The 18,993-nt window shown below is 38.5% G+C and overlaps 1 protein-coding gene across 6 annotated transcripts in view; it reads right to left on the bottom strand.

The window, feature by feature from the left end:
* The window catches only part of diaph2 (diaphanous-related formin 2), a 388,637-nt gene that overhangs the window by 66,438 nt on the left and 303,206 nt on the right, over positions 1-18,993 (bottom strand). For all 6 annotated transcript variants that reach the window (XM_078788633.1, XM_078788638.1, XM_078788637.1 and 3 more), the window contains one exon: positions 12,500-12,635. In XM_078788633.1, coding sequence (XP_078644759.1) covers positions 12,500-12,635 — 136 coding nt within the window. The remainder of the gene's footprint in view (positions 1-12,499; positions 12,636-18,993) is intronic.

Below are 18,993 nucleotides of genomic sequence, written 5' to 3'. Positions count from 1 at the left end.
TTCAAAAGGGTTAAGGGAGAAACCATTACAATTCGGTGGGGATCCTGATGAGAGATGCAAATTCAGGATTTAATTTTATTTCGTAAGGAAGATAACAATTTATTATAATATTATTAATATTCAAATTCAGAAATTTTATTTTAACCTCAGTTTTTTAATTTTCGTTCTGTTTGTCATTCTGTGTGCTGCTGGCATAAGCAATTTTCTGAGAAAAATGTGCGGATCTCAAAATATACCAAAATGATACTAAAATTGAAATTGAGAGAATGAGTTTTTCGACATTTTTGTTACATATATTCATAGCTGGTCAGAACTTTAGTTTAACATTAGGTGACTTATTTGCTGTTTGTTAGAGATTATGCAACAAGCACTCAATCAATTACCAATACATTTTGTGGAGGGGTAGAAGTGTATGGCCACATTAAGTGAAGTTCAATATTCAATATTAATAAATTGAATATTTTCGAAGTTACAGCATAGAGTTTATGACTTTCAAAATATTTTTTTTAGCATTATCCGAGCCCTTTAGATGAAATAATACCACTATAGTCACCTTTGCATTCATATTATTCTTTGTTAACAGTACACCATAATACGCCGTAGGCTACGACATCACTGCAGGGACATAAGAGACAGCCGCTGCTAGGTAATACTGGGCTAACTAGTTAGCCTCCATTCTATTTTTTTCCAAGCTTAAGAATGTTTGTCAAAATGAGTGAGGAAATTAAGAAGCAAAAAAATACCACTTCCACACGGAATAGGAGGAGAACTTTTTTGTCACTATGTCATGTCGGACATGACATACGGTGTTAAGGTCATGTAATTTATGTCCAATAAATGCTACTGACGCCTATAGTGAGGAGAATGCTACATATGACTTGTGTTTAAATATTACATTTTACTAATAATATACCATAATATTCCCAGCGAGGAATGACTACCTGAACATACGACTGATTTTTTTTTTTTTTTTTACATTGGACAATTATACCAGAAGTCAACAGTCATGGTAGTGTTTATTTTCTTTACACTCCATTGCAGTTCAGTGTGTCAAAGTATCATTATTAAATAGTTTACCTCTGTTTGATTCTTTTTCTGTTGGTTTGGAAGGGGATTACACAAAAAAAGCAAAACATGCAAACTATTCCCACTAAACCTTTACCAAAAAGTAAAAACAAAAAAAAAATGTTTTTAACAGCGCAATTTCCTTTGCAATCTCTTATTTTCTCTGAATGACACAATTCCCGTATGTGCAGGAGGTGGATTGTTCCGTCATGGCTTTCGCCTCTGTGCTCTAGTGAGTATCCTTCTAGTGTCTATTGCTTTTTATTCTTTCTGCATGGTCGCCACAAGGATTTTTATAGCATCCTCCGGGCTAGTGAACTCTGATGATAAAAATGACTGAAAGTGAAGACATTTTTCACAGCATTTCTGCAAACACAACATTGGAAAGTGCAATAAATGTGTCAAACACTGAGCAGGTTAGTTGAGAATGTGGAGACGCTTTATATTGCTCTTTTGTTTGAATCTTTATACCTTTTCTGGGACGGGCATGGCTAGAGAGCGACTTGAGCCACTCAGGTTACTGGAGATGAAAGCGATGTCTGTGTTCATTAGACGACAGCAACAGGAAGTCTGGCTCTTATCTCCAGCACAAGTTTGGAAATGAGTGGCACGACTTGTGGAATCCAGATGGAGATAACGTGGACTATATCTCACATGGATGCTGTTTGCATCTGTGAAAAGGCAGCGGCGTCTCTGAAAGCTAAATGGATTTGATAATGAATTGTGATGAGGGTAATTAGCTTGGATTGACTGGAAAGTGACTGGTGAGGTCCAGATCATGTGGGAAGGAGGAGTGACATTTGAACCAGACATTAATTAGTATATACAGAATAAAAAATAACTAAAAAAAACTCACTTGATACTACTACTACCAAAATTATTTTTTTGTTTTTATTTTTAAAACATGCATACAGTTATTAATATTCAGTTCTAAGGGAGGATGCTGGTGGTTTTCAAAGTAAGTGGACACATCTAAAGTATTGTCGATATTTGTCAAGCCGGGGAAGCAAACTAAACAATGGCATTTTTTATCATCTCCAGCCATGACCTCATGTCTCGACAAGCTATCTGCAGTGTTAATGTTGTTTGCCGTGTCTGCCTCAGCGCAGAGACACAATTCAAACTTGGGGAGTGAGCACCTGTCTGTCAGCACTCATCTATGATCACCGAGCATGGCTGTGACACAGGTGCGCATACGCACACACATACACTATCCTGCCAAGCCATGACTGTCAGCGTGGCACAAAGCCATCAATCCAGACCTCCACCTCTGTCAGTGGTGACAGGCAGCCGTCAGCCACAAGCAGTCAGTGGGCCGGTCTGCTTACGTACATGTGCATCTATTTGACTTTGTTTGGAAAATATGCGGCTGCACGGCGTGGGAGTGGTTAGCGTGCAGGCCACACAGCTAGGACACCTGAGTTCGATTCTACCATCGGGTATCTCTGTGCGGAGTTTGCATGTTCTCCCTGTGAATGTGTGGGTTTTCTCCGGGTTCTCCGGTTTCCTCCCACATTCCAAAAACATGCTAGGTTAATTAGCCACTCCAAATTGTCCGTAGGTATGAATGTGAGTGTGAATGGTTGTTTGTCTATATGTGCCCTGGGATTGGCTGGCCACCACTCCAGGGTGTACCCCGCCTGAATGAATGAATGAATGGACAATATGCGGAAAATGGACAAAAACAACTAATATGTTTGAAGGCTCAAAATCTAGAAAACATAAACAAAACAGAATCATGAATAAGGTCGTAGTTTCATATTCGACCAGTCCAGGGTGTACCCCGCCTCTCGCCCAAAGTCCCCTGGGATAGGCTCCAGCATACCTACACAACCCTAGTTAGGATAAATGGCATAGAAAGTGTATGGATGGATGAATAAATGTTTTTTTCAAATCTGGAAGACTCATCCCAGTGCTTTAACCTAAATGACATGTACAGTACAGTATCTCTCTATAACAGACGTTCATATCTGACTCTGCATCATCATTTAGTAAAAAAAAAAATCATAATTACCATAACTACTTTCAGGGTTTCATAATACCATGTAAATGGCATGACATTGCTTGGCAGCGAGCCTCATCGCCTATGGATGTGCAACCAAAAAGGTCATTTAAACACACTGTGGATGCCTAATTGGAAGTGTGATATGCTCATGTCAATTAGTGATTAACACTTAAACAGCCTGGGGTGTTACATGAACACTCAAGCTAGCATGTACCGGGAATTAATGAGCAAAGGAAGCTGACACTTGAAACACGTGTACGTGTTTTTGTTTGTATTTAATAAATAGTAGGGTTGTAGGGGACACCTTAATCAAGATTTGTACGTAGACATGTCATGATGCAGTCCCACACTTTATGTGTACCGTGTCGGGAAAGTTGTACACCTCTGTACCATACTAAAAAATCAGATAATAAATACATGTACTGTCACACCCCGAGTAAACAGAATGCTTCTTTAGGAGCGAGGAACCCAGTTCTATACATGCAAACTTCTAGTAGCTGTTTCTCAAAGTGCGAAAGGTTGGCAAGCATGATGCATAAATAGAAGCGTCATTGTCAACATGTCAACTGCTCTCTTTCTCTCTGCAGACGCTCTCAGGGACACAGAGTCCTCATTCAAGCAGACCTCACCGAATTGGAATATGTCGACCACTGGCAGGGAAGAAAATGCTTTCCGAGAGATAAAGAGCACACACTGGAGTATTGAAATGAAGTATTGAAAATGGGACCTTATGGGGGAAATAAGCTTCCGGTGAAACGTTGTGAGGTTGCTGAGGTCCAGGTGTCTTCCAAGTACGTTTGGATATGATTCTGTGTTTGAAATCGTAATTGATAACGTGTTTCATGCAAACAAAGGTACATACGTATATTTCAAATCACTCAATTGCCGGGGTTTTGGCAGAGAATTGTGAAATCCTCACCGAACAATTCTACCATTGTCTGCAAGCTGTTGCTGCAGGTTTAGTTGGGTGAGTTCACGTTCAAATGGTAAAAAAAAAATAATGGCTTTACAAATATCATTCAATCCGTGGAGACTTTTCATGCTTTTTGGTGCCTATTTGACTACATCTATATTCAAATGGCTTTTGTGTTGCAATACATTTTGCAATGTGACAGAATAGTTAGAGGGTAAATGTAACTGAATCAAAATTCAGTCTATATTCATTGACAAAAACTCAAAAGCTTTCACATTTTGTGTCGCCTATCTGTCTAAAATACATAGCCCAAATTCGGTTCTGATCCAACCATTACCCAATAAGTTCCTAAAAGTACGACCGGGTGAAACTCTATGATTAAAAAAAAAAATGCCCATATTTGTGTGTTAGGTTCTAGAGCAGGAGCGGGCAAACTTTTTGACTCACGGGCCGCATTGATATGACAAAATTTATGAGGGGGGGGGGGGGGGGGGGGTCAGACTATATATTTTACACGTAACAGTCCACCTGGTATTATTGTATCTGTAAAATTGTCATGCAATCTGCTATTATTATTTATTATTTTATATTTATATTTAAATATTTGAAAAATAATAAAATATTATAATAATTACAATAAAATTTAAATAATAATTATTATATTATTATTATGTAAAATATGCAAATCTAACAAAATATTATATAATTATTATAATAATTAGCATTAATATAATAATTATAATAATCATAATAGTTCTAATAATAATTATAATAATCTAATAATAATAATAATTATTATTATTATTATGTGCTTGTGTCCCTTTTTTCAGGAGCACTGTAAACAACAGACCATGTCAAAAAACGAAATTGATAAAACCATCAAAAGGTTGGCTCAGGCCATGATGCCAGGTTGTATGTTGAGTTTAAATGAAATACTTTGGAAAGATTGGGCGGGCCGTATTCAAACACTTGGCGGGCCGGATGTGGCCCCCGGGCCGTAGTTTGCCCACCCCTATTCTAGAGACATCTTTGGGCATGTCGATTAGTAAATTCCATGTCAACTGCTCTCCTCTCTCATTGCGCATAACAATGTCAACAGGAAGACAGTTTAGTTTGCGTTATGGACTTGTGAGTAAATCATTGCTGCTAAATTCTGATCACAATGATTTGGAAAATATGCTATAACATCGATGTTTACATATATCCTCAAAGTTTTATACGGTAATCAATAGGCTACTGTCTGTCCCGTAAAGGTGTGTGCCAAATTTGGTTGTGAATTGGAAAAACATCAACAAGTTAGTTTTGTAGAGTGAATTAGAAATTTCACGTCTGTCCAACTTAGCTCAACAATTGAATTTCAAGGAAATTTGCACTTTTTAAAATGTCATTCCTTTCTTGAAACATGGCTTTCTATTTTCTGTGCCTTCTCAAGAGATTAAAAACAGCTGAAAAAGAGAAATCGGTCATTAATTTGGACACACCTATTCCACCTACACATGTTTTCACCCTTTTGTCTCCTTATCCTCCTTATAATCTTCTACATGTACATAACCTTCTTAATGTATAATCACCTCCAAACAGTTGATTATTAGGATTTTCATTGAGTATGGTTTCATTAAGAAGTTAAGGTGCCAAACTGAAATTTGAAATTTGAGTAAGCAATTTTTTTCCCATACTGTTGTTACGGGTGTAACAACTCGTGCTTCTTTAAACAGCAATGTAACTGACAGTAAATTGTTGCAGGAAAGTACTGCAATTAATCAATTTCATCGATTAATCCATTAACTGTTGACAAATATATGAATATTAACAACTGATTCACCCTTTCTAAAAAAAAACCCAAAAAACAATAATTATAATATAAAAGATACAGTGCATCCGGAAAGTATTCACAGCGCTTCACTTTTTCTACATTTTGTCATGTTACAGCCTCATTCCAAACTGAATTAAATTAATCTCTTACCTTCAAATTCTACACAAAATACTCCATTATGACAATGTGAAAAAAGGTTTTTTTGACATGTTTTGAATTTATTAAAAATAGAAAAAAAAATCACTTGACAAGTATTTTTATATTTTAAATTTGAGTAAGCAATTTTTGTATAAATAATTTAAAATGGCGTTCAAAAAAAAAATATATTAATTAAAAAAAAAATTGCATACAGTGGCCCCATAAAGCGATGTCAGGCCGAATCTGTCCCCCGGGCCTTGACCTTAATACCTGTGCTTTAGATACACGCATTTAATCACTAAGTAGAAGAGTCTTGAACCAGTCATGATGTGCTATATATATCACTATATTGACACTTACTATGGTACCCATTATGGCATTGGATGCTCATATCACCGAGTACTTCGGTACGTGACAAAAATAACATAAAAAAAAAAAATTAAAAAACTTAGGAAAGCAGGAAGTGAACAAATGTAACAGTTATTGATTGTAAAAGTACCAGATGGAGGGGAAGGATTTAATAAGCTTTGCTTCTTCCTACTCCTTTTGGACATGTGGAACTGGGAACTGATTATGGGATGCACTCAATTGTAATCTGATGCATGTTCAAATGAAATAAAACCATTATTATTACCATAGTATTGTCTTCTGTGGAACATATCCCTACTGTTACCTGTCAAGAGAGTCCGGATAACAGTCCCCCAAACTTATTCCCTCCCCCTTGTTTGTTTATCCCTACGTGCCACATGCCAGCCTGCATTTACAATCAAAAGCGTTTCCGTCTCTGCGGCGCTGTTCAAAGCTTAGTGGATTGGACTGAGGTACAAAGTTGACACGCGGGTGCAGACACTCGCCCTAGACGGGGGCGCTGACCTCGCCAGTGTTCGCCGAGCGTGCAGCCAGAAGGGCGTGCTGCTTCTCACAGGAGGCCTTAAAAGAAGGACAAGCCACGGGCTCCACCATGCACAGGCTTTTGACACATTCTCCTTGTGACATTCTTTCATATGCTATTGCAATAAAAAAGCTCTCGTATTCTGGGCCAAAAAGAAAAAAAAAGTAAAAATAAACCATCTTGTTCTTTCCATTCAAGTGAAGCGATCAAGTGAATGTTGAACATCTGGTCAGTTAAGGAGAATGTGGAAATCCATTTAGTGGGAATTAAAACAAATGGGATGACTGGCTAATGACTTCATAAGCAATTTCCAACATTACGACTTGTAGTCATTTACAGGGGAAATGTATTTAGTGTGCCGCACTTGTCTCATCTATCAGTCATGCTCGTTTAAAAAAAAAAAAAAAAAAAAAAAGCATGCACGCCACGAACACGACTTTCTGCCTGCTTCTTCTCACACAGGGAATGAGGGAAAAAAAACACAGATTTGTCCATTCTGTTTTGCTGAATCTCCCTACCCCCCAGCTAAAACCTTCTGCTAAAGCTAAATGAATTAAACCCTCATTAATTATGCATTTCATTAATCACTCACAAGTGAAGAGGATTTGCTTGCAATTTGTGAAATGGCATAAAACCCATCGCTTCTCTCTCTCGCTCCAAAAAAGCAGCCTCTTGAAATGGCATTAAACACAATTGGATAATCTATGGAAAGGTGTTTTTATGCAATGAATTTAATCACAGCAACCCGACCGGAAAGTGCTTTTAATCCTATTATACAGTGACCATATGTTGACACCATTTGTTTATGACAATGGCTTAGTAAACATAGATTTTCATCTCTCACGTTATCTATGAAGTACATACACACAGTAACTACAACGATGGGCATCGAGTAAGACGAAAACAATCAATGAAGTCAGATTTATATTTTATTTCTTTTAGTTCTGATTTTTAATGTACAACGTATTTTAAATCCTTTATTTTTCATCTTCGCTTTTTCATTTAACGTCTCTTTATGAGGGTTCTGGACTCCTGTTTCCATACTTGCGCTTCTTTAAACAGCAAACTAACTGACAGTAAATTGTTGCAGGAAAGTACTGCAATTAATCAATTTAATCGATTAATCCATCTACGTTGACAAATATATAAATATTAACAACTGATTCACCCTTTCTAAAAAAAAAACAATAATTATAATATAAAAGATATATTAATGTGTATACCATATCAGATAAAACTGTTCCTAAAGCATTTATTTGTAAATTTAAAGGATCATTTTTTATATTAAAGGATACTTTGTAATGAAAACAATTCATATGCGGCCATTTTGAGGTAGTTGGGATTGTGGTCATTGGAGAGTAAAAAAAAGACAAAAATCATATAGCATAGAAAACCTGTTTACGACCTTGTTTTTGTATTATTAGAGCCCTTTAGACATGAAATAACACGTCTATGGTCATTACATTACATTACGCAATGAAGTAGACATAATAACAGAAAACAATAATAGATTTACATTAGCACTGGGAGAGTTCCTTGTTGTTGTTGTTGCTTTAGACACCATGAAACAGCAATGATTTATTCATTTAATATACTTTCTGATTAAAAAAAATTACTTTCAGGTGTCATAACTTCACTTTACATGATCTAGGGCAGGGGTGGCCATTATGCTGAGCGTCAGCTACCCCAAGTAGTTTGGTCGATCTCTTAAACGTCACTTCGTAGATGTCATATGACATCAGTCAGCTGACATTAAGGCTCCCTCCTGATTCGCTTTTTCTCCCTCCTGGTGTTTCAAGCTCCACACAGAGATACTTTCATCTTTATTATTCTGATTACGGATAAACTAACTGAGCGGAAAGATGCGTGTATCTACAACAAAAGCTATCCTTTCACTTGTAGCGGCTCATTACGTAGGAAAGAAGTCAATTGTTGATGGTATAGAATGTGTTTTTCTTGAACTATTATTTCATAATGAATGGGAAAATGTGTCCATTCCTGAAACCTTTTAATATGTTGCCTTGACTTCAGCTGCTTTCTTTTGCATAATCATTGTCACCCCTGACATGTATAACGTACACAAATACTCCTCTTCTTCTTTCTCTTTCGCCACAGCAAATCAATCTCCTCCATCCAACCCTGTCTTCTGCATCTGTCTCTCTCACACCAACTACCCTCATGTCCTCCTTCACTATATCCATGAACCTCCTCTTTGGTCTTCCTCTACACCTCCTACCTGGCAGCATCCTTCTACAGTAAACCTCGGATATATCGGATTCAATTGTTCCCACTGGTTTTGTCCGATATAAGCGAAATCCGTTATATGCGTATACAGGAAAATGTCCGTTTTACGCATCGGATTTATATCCGATATATGCGTAAATCGGATTTTATCCGTTATAAAAAGGCACTTCCTTGACTATGTTTCCTATGTACCTGGACTGGGCAATGAAAAGAGACGTAAGGTAATGAGAATTGAACTTTATTGGACTCTGAGCATAACAAATTGTTAATTAAGCTAGGCCCTGTTACGCCCTACGTTAGGCAGGCCTACGTTATTTCCAATAGTGAGGTTAAGATCTCATTCACTGCTGTGCTAGTATTATTGACGTCACTCACTTTTATATTTGTCCTAAATCTGGAGCCAGGAGAAAGACACCATGCGGCCATCCGATATATGGAACGGGACTGGAGATTTTGTCCGAAATAGGCGAAATCCGTTATAAAAAATCTGATATATGCAATGAATTTTTATTGGAAATGCATTACAGAAAAATCGGTTCTTTTTTATCTGTCCGTTGTGAGCGAATTTCCGATATATCCGAGTCCGATATATCCGAGGTTTACTGTACCAATATATTCACTATGTCTCCTCTGGACATGTCCCAACCATCTCAGTCTGACTTTATCTCCAAGGCCTTTAACATGTAATGTCCCTCTGATGTACTCCTTCCTGATCCTATCCATCTTGGTCACTCCCAATAAGAAACTCAGCATCCTCATCTCTGTTACCTCCAGTTCGCACAATTTACACTTTATACTGGTATCAATATACAGATATTAATGGCCAATCATTTCATGTTTGATTGTCCTTTTTCTAATTACCTTTTGTATGTAGACACAAAAACATCTAGGTCAAGGTTTCACAAAAATGTGGCATCCATTCACATGACAGTCGGAAAGACAACCTGGCGTTTTTACCGTGTATTGTATATCTCTCTTGTGACAAGGTCACAATGATCAGGACACAGCAACAAGGTAGCATTTTTTTTGGTGCGGAGGACAATCCTCTCTTGCTATCTCCTGCAGGCAACGTTGCCCATGTCATCCTCATGTTTTATTCATGTGAGTCATATTATGGCGTTCTCAAAGTCAGATCAAAATCTGCTCTGGCAGAAATATTTAATAGCATACCTCCTTTTCTCTTGCCTTCTCCATCTGGTTAGCCCCAATGAGAAAAGGGCTCTACAAACTCCTCCAGCACCGCCATGTTGGATTATTAAAAGTGAAGCTTTCAAAGAGGTCACTGCTCAGGGAAGAAGTGAAAAAAGTGTGCATGCATCAATTATCTTGGAGGATTTGCGGCATACTGAAGACTGTCTTGTCACATTTCCCCATATGGCTGTGAGGTCATTGGCTGGCGCTGACATTTAGTAGCTGGTGAATTGTGGGAAATCCAAAAAAAAAAAAAGAAGAAGAAGACAAAAGAGCAGGCCGACTGCTCGCAAAGGGCCTTCAGGCTTGAAATTCCTTCTCAATGACATTGGCGGAGCGAGACGTAAGCATCCCCGCTCTGCTGCTCTTATTTTTCATGTTGGAGCAACTCACGCTGATCAATACGCAGTTTACTGGCATTGCCTCGGGGTGGGGTGTGGTTTAGGGGGTGTACAAAGGAATAATTGCAATAATTCAACACAAATATAGCACACTTGTGCAATCTTAGACCACCATGCTGTTTTACCACTGCCTTGCACGTGACTGGTGTTCCGAGATCACATTGCATGACAGTGAAACATTGTAGCAGTTATATGAAGTCAAACAAGACAATGGAGGCTCAAAAGTGCTTATGCCATGCACGTTCCGAGAAGCCATGAGTTATGTGTTGATTGGACGGTTAGGGACACATAAGTTAGAATGACTTGACATTCCCCACGCAGCTTGGTGCGTTGTGCAAAACATGCAATGTCATTTTAGATGTTGAGCTGAATCAACTCAAATTTGAGCAAGATTGCATGAAAAAATGGCCAACATCAAGCAAAAATCTTTACAGGGGAAAGCCCATCCCAAAATGTTCTTGTTGGAAGCATCTTAGCATTGAAATCGGAACTGAAAGTCACTGTCCCCCAGCACCGTTGCCTGTCTATGATGTCAAAGTCTCTGCTTTTCTTGTTGATCACAGCTTCAAAATAACCCACAATGGAGGCAAATAAAGTTTTTCACAAACACCTATTGTTTGTTGTCTTTGTCTCGGGCTCGATCACGGATGTCTACCCTACTGTGTTATCACGATGACATCCTGTGAACTGAGGCTACACGATTGGCCACCTTCGTGGGGAACTACACACTTACGCATCACGTGTGCATTGGCACACACATCCTTCCCCTCATCTAATACCCTTGCCGCTATACCCCTGGGTGATGGCAAGACAGAGACCATAGCTTGTGCTGATTATGGCTGCATTGGCTGTAGCTGGCTGCATTGGGAACATGTCCCCTTTCCTACCTCCCCTGGTGCGAGTCTTGTGGTCTTGTTGGAAAAGTGTGCATATTTGTGCCTGTGTATGCCGAGGGTTGTTTTTTACAGTTCTACACTGTTCTCCTCCATAGGATCTTTATCTGGGATTGTCATTTTGTTTTCCGACCATCTCCGTCCTCCATCGTCCAGTCATTCTGCCCTGTCTACAACCCATCTTATCGTATAGTATGTTGTATATGTATGGAGAGATGATTGCAGTTTTGCTTGTACCTGCAGTATGTATAAGTGATGAGTAAGTAGCTGTTATTGTCCCTCATAGCTGCCTCATGCCGGTTATTGGCAACAATCAAGTCTTCAATAAATGCATATTCATGATGAATGACAATGCGTTTCATATTGTTGTTGCATGTGAAATTATCATTTTTTTTTAATATAATTTAATTACATTTGATTTGAACTTTCTGAACACATTAATGATGTTAACTGAGGTTCCACTGTATCCTTAATTATCTTTAGGTTAGTAGCGGCCATGTTTTTCAGTGAATCTTGTATGCCACCCCTATAAAGGTGTGTATATAACACATGTAACAGAGAAAGTGCATTTGTTTGAAAAAGTTCAAGAATGCTTTTTTTTAACATGTAAGGCACTTTGTGCTACATTTCATGTGCTCTACAAATAAAGTTTGATTGATCGATTAAAAAATTGGTGCAATTCTGTCAATATCAGCACCACCCTGTGGAAAGTAAAGACACACCTCCCGAAGTTCAAATGCCGGTATTGCTGCATTTCTGAATACGGTGGTGTACGAGCAGAAGCAGTGTTTTCATAATAAACACTGCATACATTTGGAAAATGGTAGGTGTAATTCTAAAACTTCTGAAGTACGACTCCATGCGAGGCCCCTTTTGCACGCCCCCCTCTCCTCCTCCAAACTCCCAGTCTGCCCTGCTCCCGTCTTTGTAGCGAAGCGACGCACCTTTGTTCATGTCAATCAGCTGCTTCTTCTTCTGCTGACGCTCCTGCTTCTCGCGCTCGGCTTTTTCCTTCGCCAGCCTGGCTCTCTTGATCTTCTCCTCCATCTCCCTCTTCTTGTGGTTCTCCTTCATAGCTTCCTGATGAGGCAACACACACACACATCGGGATGAATCCTGCCACCACCACCACCACCACCACTCTTTATGAGAGTCTTCACAACCGTGTCGTTTTTCAGAAGCAGCAACTTGCCATCAGCAAAAAATTTGTATTCAAAGAAGTGCTGGAGATAAGCTGCCGGAATAAACAATAAATCATTTCTTGTGTATGTGCACCTGTTTCTAAATAGATGCTTATAATCTGCAAGGCTTCTGCTCTACTTGACATATTTTTAAAGATGCACAGAGCTGCCAAAAACGAGTGTATTTTCAACAATTTTGACACACTTTGCCAGCGGGTTGATAAATGAACTAACATTTATGTAATTCCAGTATTTTGTGTGTTTTCTACAAATTCTGGTGCATTTATAGTGGAATCTTGAATGTGTGAGGTGCAAAGAGTCACAATTTGACCAGAATGTTGCACCCAAATCATGTGAGTCTATGCAGTAGCTGTGAGACTACACAATAGTTGAAATGATTCATTTTAGGTGTGTTTTTGTTACTTTTTTGTATGTTTTTTTATGGAACACTCATTCCAAAAGATGGACCATCATCATGCATGATGTCTTGTGAGACATACACAGCGAACCTTAACTATGGGATTGTTATTTTTTTGTTTTTATTTACCTTTTTGCACACATTTATTGCAAAGGATGGACCGTCATCATGTACGACATCACGTCAGACTTTAGTGTACCAGCTTAGTTCAGTGGATACCAATGGATGAACCTGGTTATTATAGATTTTCTTTTAACAAAGGGTGTTCAGAGAAGATCATTACTCCATGGACATTACGTGAAGTGAGCAGGCTCACATTTCTAGCATTAAGACTCCAGCCTCGTCACTTACTGCAGACGTTTTTTTACGCTTTACAGTGGTTAACTTCAAGTAAAAATGAGATCCAGTCGATCCGGAATGCTAATGACATTTCAACAGTTACTTTTTACAGTGGTATGACATAATCCTGACTACAGTTAATAAAGGTTAATAAAGGTTTTAATGGTGACAGTTTGATCCTTGGAAAATACTAATTTTATTATTTATTTTCGTATAGATCAGGGGTCAGCAACCTGCGGCTCCAGAGCATGTGGCTCTTCAGACTCTTTATTGTGGCTCCCTTTGCGATGCTTGAATATTTTTAACACCCGAGTGGGGAAAATGCACATCTTTTGTAATGAGTTTTAAAAAATCCAACTTTGTCTGAGACCATGAATGCATCCTGAGTGAGTTCTGACTGCTATCCAGTTCAGTACATGAAGAAAAACAAGTAATACTTACCTACAAATCTAAAAAATAAATTTGAGATAATTTAAAAACAGCGGCATGGGAACTTGTTTTTACGTTTACAGTAGTTTACACATACATTTATGTAAGTTTATCTCCAATACTAGCAAGAGTACTCCAACTCGTCTTTTCTTATCTGAACTACTTTGATACCCCCAAATTCCCTCCAATGTTGTTTTAAACATACTATATGTTTTGCGGCTCCAGGCTATTTTTCTTCAGTGGGCATTGGGTAAAATGGCTCTTTTCATAGTAAAGGTTGCCGACCCCTGCTATAGATGAACTGAAGATTCCACAGTTTACGATACATAACGCTAGCTGTCCACCAACAGTAACGTTGGTAAAAACAACATCTGTTGATATCTAATGTAAATCAACAATTTGTATGTCTTTTCAGTAGCCATTGCTCACTACTACTATAACACAGGAAGCTAAATACAGTAAAGTCTGGTTATATCGATATCGGTTAAAACGAATTACTACTTATTACGATACTATTTTCATTTCCCGGCAAATTTCTAGTCTTTTATGATATAATTAGCTCCGTTAGTACAATACACGGTTATTATGATAATCCGGTTACTACGATGCCCTTTTCATCTCCCACCAGCCAATTTGGTCTGCTTATATCGATACAAAAGCAGCTTAAATCAATCTTTGCTTAAGGATTTCAATACCAAAAAAGAACACGGCGAACGGCTGCTTCCAGTCAACTTTATTTTTCACACTTCCACCACCAGAGCACAGCACACACAGCGGAAAACACCCGTCCCTCGCGCCTACCCCTCCGAGTGGCAACACCTTCCCTATCCCTATTTACTGTAGTACAAAATGTATTGTAGTACAAAAGCATGCTAGATACGCAATCCATGAACTCAAGGAGAAAATTACATGCCATATCAAAGATCCGCCCACTTTTAATGCAGTTCGGCGCAGGATCGGATATATGGATAGTCCGGTTATATCGGTATTTTTTCCGACTCCCGAGAATATCGATATAACGAGACTTTACTGTAGCTAGACGACAAGAGTTGTCGCCTCTCACTTTCAGGAAAATACTGCCTCCAAATGTTTTGGTGGACTGTGCATTCTCGGACATTCTCAGACTGCAGGTCACGATCTCTGAATAATTCATCTCATGAAACATCCCTCAACATGTCTATGATTATTATTATGATTATTATTATGATTATATCTATAAAAAGTATGTGTGTGACTCATTCTGTTAGTTACTGTTTTGAAGTACAGTAGTTTGCCCAACACTGTACACCAAACACGTAATACTGTACTATGTAGTAATGCACTGCACCGTCTTACTATGTTGACTTAAACAGAGTGGAGGCGCCACTGCAAAGAGAAAAACTAAGTGAACTGGGAGTGTCGGGGAGGTCTCGGAGGAGTGAGAAGGAGATATCATCCTGTTCCTCCTTCGTGACCGGCCCAAATGTCAGGAAGGAGTCAGAGGCAGACAGATAATCAACAGCAGCAATTCAGCCTTTACAAATGTGTCAGTTTGTTCTTGTGCCAACACACAAGAAGATTCAACCGTGTGACCTTTGGAGGCAAACAAGATGTGCTCTTCTCAACGCAGACCATAGCTGGTGCGGACCTGCACCGGACCCAGCACTGCAGCAATGTGCATCTTGCATTTGGGTCATTCATTTGCTGTACACCTGCACAATCTAAAGACATCCAGTATGTATGGGATGTTTCTTTACATGGATAATAACAACAATAACATCAGGCAGGTATTCATGTAACAACTTAGTGATGGTTTGCATTTCACTACACAAAACTATTTTGTAAATAACAGCTCTTAGTGTAGTTCTACACAACTGCAAATCACAACCACAATATTGTTATGCATTGAACAAATAAACTAATATGAAAATGAAAAAAAAAAAATCATCATTATCATTATCGTAATGGTAGAACTGTTGAACCTGCTCTTATAGTCATCAGTATCAGTATCTGTTTTTCCGTTGCTAATGATATCGGCACGCAAGTGATGATGTTGTGCTCCACACAGCAACAAGCTTGCTAGCTAGTTTCAGCTTTGGATTGTAAATATAACATTTGCAATGATTGTCAAGAACTGGCTAATGGACCTGCAGCGAAACAATAAGCCAAGGGAGACGTGCTGAATGAATCCGGCTTATAATTTCACTGATCGTATTACAACAGAGTTTCATACATTGCACGTTGTCCTTATACGTATGGATGTTTGTGTCACATTATTTAGTTGGATTCTTTATTTATTATTTATTAATTGTAACCTATCGTACTTGTTGATACTATAGAGCAGAGGTAGGGAACCTATGGCTCGGGAGCCAGGTAGGGCTCTTTTGATGACTGTATCTGGCTCTCAAGCATTTCTTACCACAATAAAAAATTATTTTTGCTAACATTTTAAAGTAAACCATCACAGAAATGACTGTTAAAAATAATATTAAAAATCAACAACTTTCTTATGCATTTTAATTCGTCCATCTATATTCTGCTGCAATACGGCCAACCATATGTATCTTTCCTGATGATATTTTCCAGGTCAAACACCAAAACTCGATTATTACTGGGTAATGCTGTAGTCTACCTCGGTCATTGAGATGTAAAAAAAACATGTAAATGTAAACTTTCCTCCTTTAGTCAAATAGCTAAAGCTGCAGAACCAAGCCTTCTGACGAAGATGGCCAAAAGAATGAAATACGTCTACGGAGTACGGTGCAAAACTATGCAGCAGCAGAAGTTGTATTAATGGCAACAAGTATTTGATTTATTATTAGACACTGCGCTGCTCACGAAAGTGTGCTGGCCACACCCCATTGGCGTGCGGTAGTGTGCCTGGTCTACGTAATTAGAGCCCATTATATCTAAAACTGTTGGTCTTACATAAAAATGCACACATTTTATTGCATTCAATGTTTAAAAAAAATGTATATGGCTCTCACAGATACACATTTTAAAATATCTGGCCTTCATGGCTCTCTTCGCCAAAAAGGTTCCCGACCCCTGCTATAGAGGACATGCTATTTTAATTGGTTAACTTATATTGATGCCAAATAAATAAAAATGAAATACAATAATATAATACGTAAAATTACAATTCAATAATACAATACCTGTAATGTGTTGCTACCAATATTGGTAGCAATGATAATATTTTTATATCGAAAAAAGCCATTATCCAGAATTACACTACCGCATATTCCTGTGAGAACCCACTGGGCCCAATCTGTGCACTGATATTATGCGTCATGACACTTGCCTCCCCCTGCATGATCCAAATGTGTGTGTGTGTGTGTCGTGTTGGCAGCTAAAACATGGGGATTACAGGGATTGCGAGGAAAGACTGTGGAAAGAGTAGCTCATCTTGCAAGTCAATAGGATAGCTTTGACTTCATGTTCAAGGACACCCGCCCTTGATGTCATTGTCTCATTGTTTGATGACAAGGGCAATGAGAGACACATATTCAATGGTGTGTGTGTGTGCGATTAAACATACATTTTATGCTATAACAACAATGGTATCTACAGTGTTTATCATTTAACACGTGCTGTGTACATTTCAGCAATAAAACAGCAAACCTTTATATTTAGTGTCCATGATGGACAGCGTGCAGACATGCAAAAAAAAAGACAGAAATGTTGATTTATAATGTATGCAGATTACAAAAACAACAGTAATGCCAGCAGCAGTTTGATCTCAAACAAACAAGTAATTTTGATTGTAAACATGATTATGCAACATAAAGACTGCACTCTCATCATATGGGACCCCATCCTAATTACCACTGCAATACTGTCATCTTTATCACTTGTCCTCTCCATGATGGTATATACTGATTTTATGTGTGAGGTATTAGCAGAGATACCTACATATATGGTGACACTTTTCTGATATTCATAAGTCCATTCATACATTTTCTATGCCTCACTCGGTACACCCTGGACTGGTTACCCACATATAGACGGACAACCATTCACATTCACATTCATACCGATGGATAATTTAGAGTGGATGATTTAGGATGGCCAATTAACCTAAAGTGGATGGAATTAAGGGAATAGGTACTCTTTCCAACACTCGAACCCAGATCTTTGCATACACTTAGCATATGTTTCGGGAAGCTCTGCTTGTTTGAGGTATGTTTGTTTGCCTCCATCCGAATGCAGTTTTTTGCAATGCTGCTGCAAATGCACAAAGAGGTTGCAATGTTAAAGGATGTTAACGAATGTTAAAGGATGTTAAAGGATGTTAAAGGATGTTAAAGGATGTTAACGGATGTTAAAGGATGTTAAAGGATGTTAAAGGATGTTAACGGATGTTAAAGGATGTTAAAGGATGTTAAAGGATGTTAAAGGATAAGATAATCTCTAATGTATGTTCATTTCATTCCAATTAAGTAATGAATAAAATGAGCTTGGTCATATTAAAATTCCTCAGTTGTTTGCCACCATTCGATACTTCAGCATCACAAGTTTTGCACTTGTTGGCGCATAAGCTCCAACATTTTTTCTTCTTGGAGCATCCATTCATCTTCTCATCTTCTTCCGCTTTATCAGGCGTCAGAGTTGCAGGGCAGCAGCTGAAGCGGAGAAGCCCAGAGTTGAGTCCCTCAAACGTATCATACTAGGTCTTCCTCGGGGTCTCCTGGCTTCGGATGTGCCCTGAACACCTCACCAAAGAGGTGTTCGGGAGGCATCCTGATCAGATGCCCTTGCCTCTTCATTTGGGTTCTCCAAGTTTGTCCCGGATGACATAGTTTCTTTCACTATCTCTAACGGAGGGACCAGCAAACCTTAGGAAACACATTTCTACCTCTTTTACTCTCGATCTGGTCCATTTGGTCACTCCCCAAAGTTCATGACCTGAGGTGAGGGTAGGAACGTGAATATTATCTTTTGTGATGATGGTTTTATGAGAAAGTGGTGAGTGCAGACAACAAGACATTACCAAATAAAAAAAAAAGAAATGAAAATGTAATAATTCACGGAGTCGACAAGACGGTTAAATACGCATTTGATCTCCTAGCCTATGGATTGGCACCGTACC

This window comes from Doryrhamphus excisus, linkage group LG23 (genome assembly GCF_037039965.1).
Source record: "Doryrhamphus excisus strain RoL-2023G ecotype Guam linkage group LG23, RoL_Dexc_Guam_v1.1, whole genome shotgun sequence".
NCBI lineage: Eukaryota > Metazoa > Chordata > Actinopteri > Syngnathiformes > Syngnathidae > Doryrhamphus > Doryrhamphus excisus.
The sequence above is the reverse complement of the archived record's forward strand: the minus strand, read 5'-3'. Positions and strand labels throughout refer to the sequence as shown.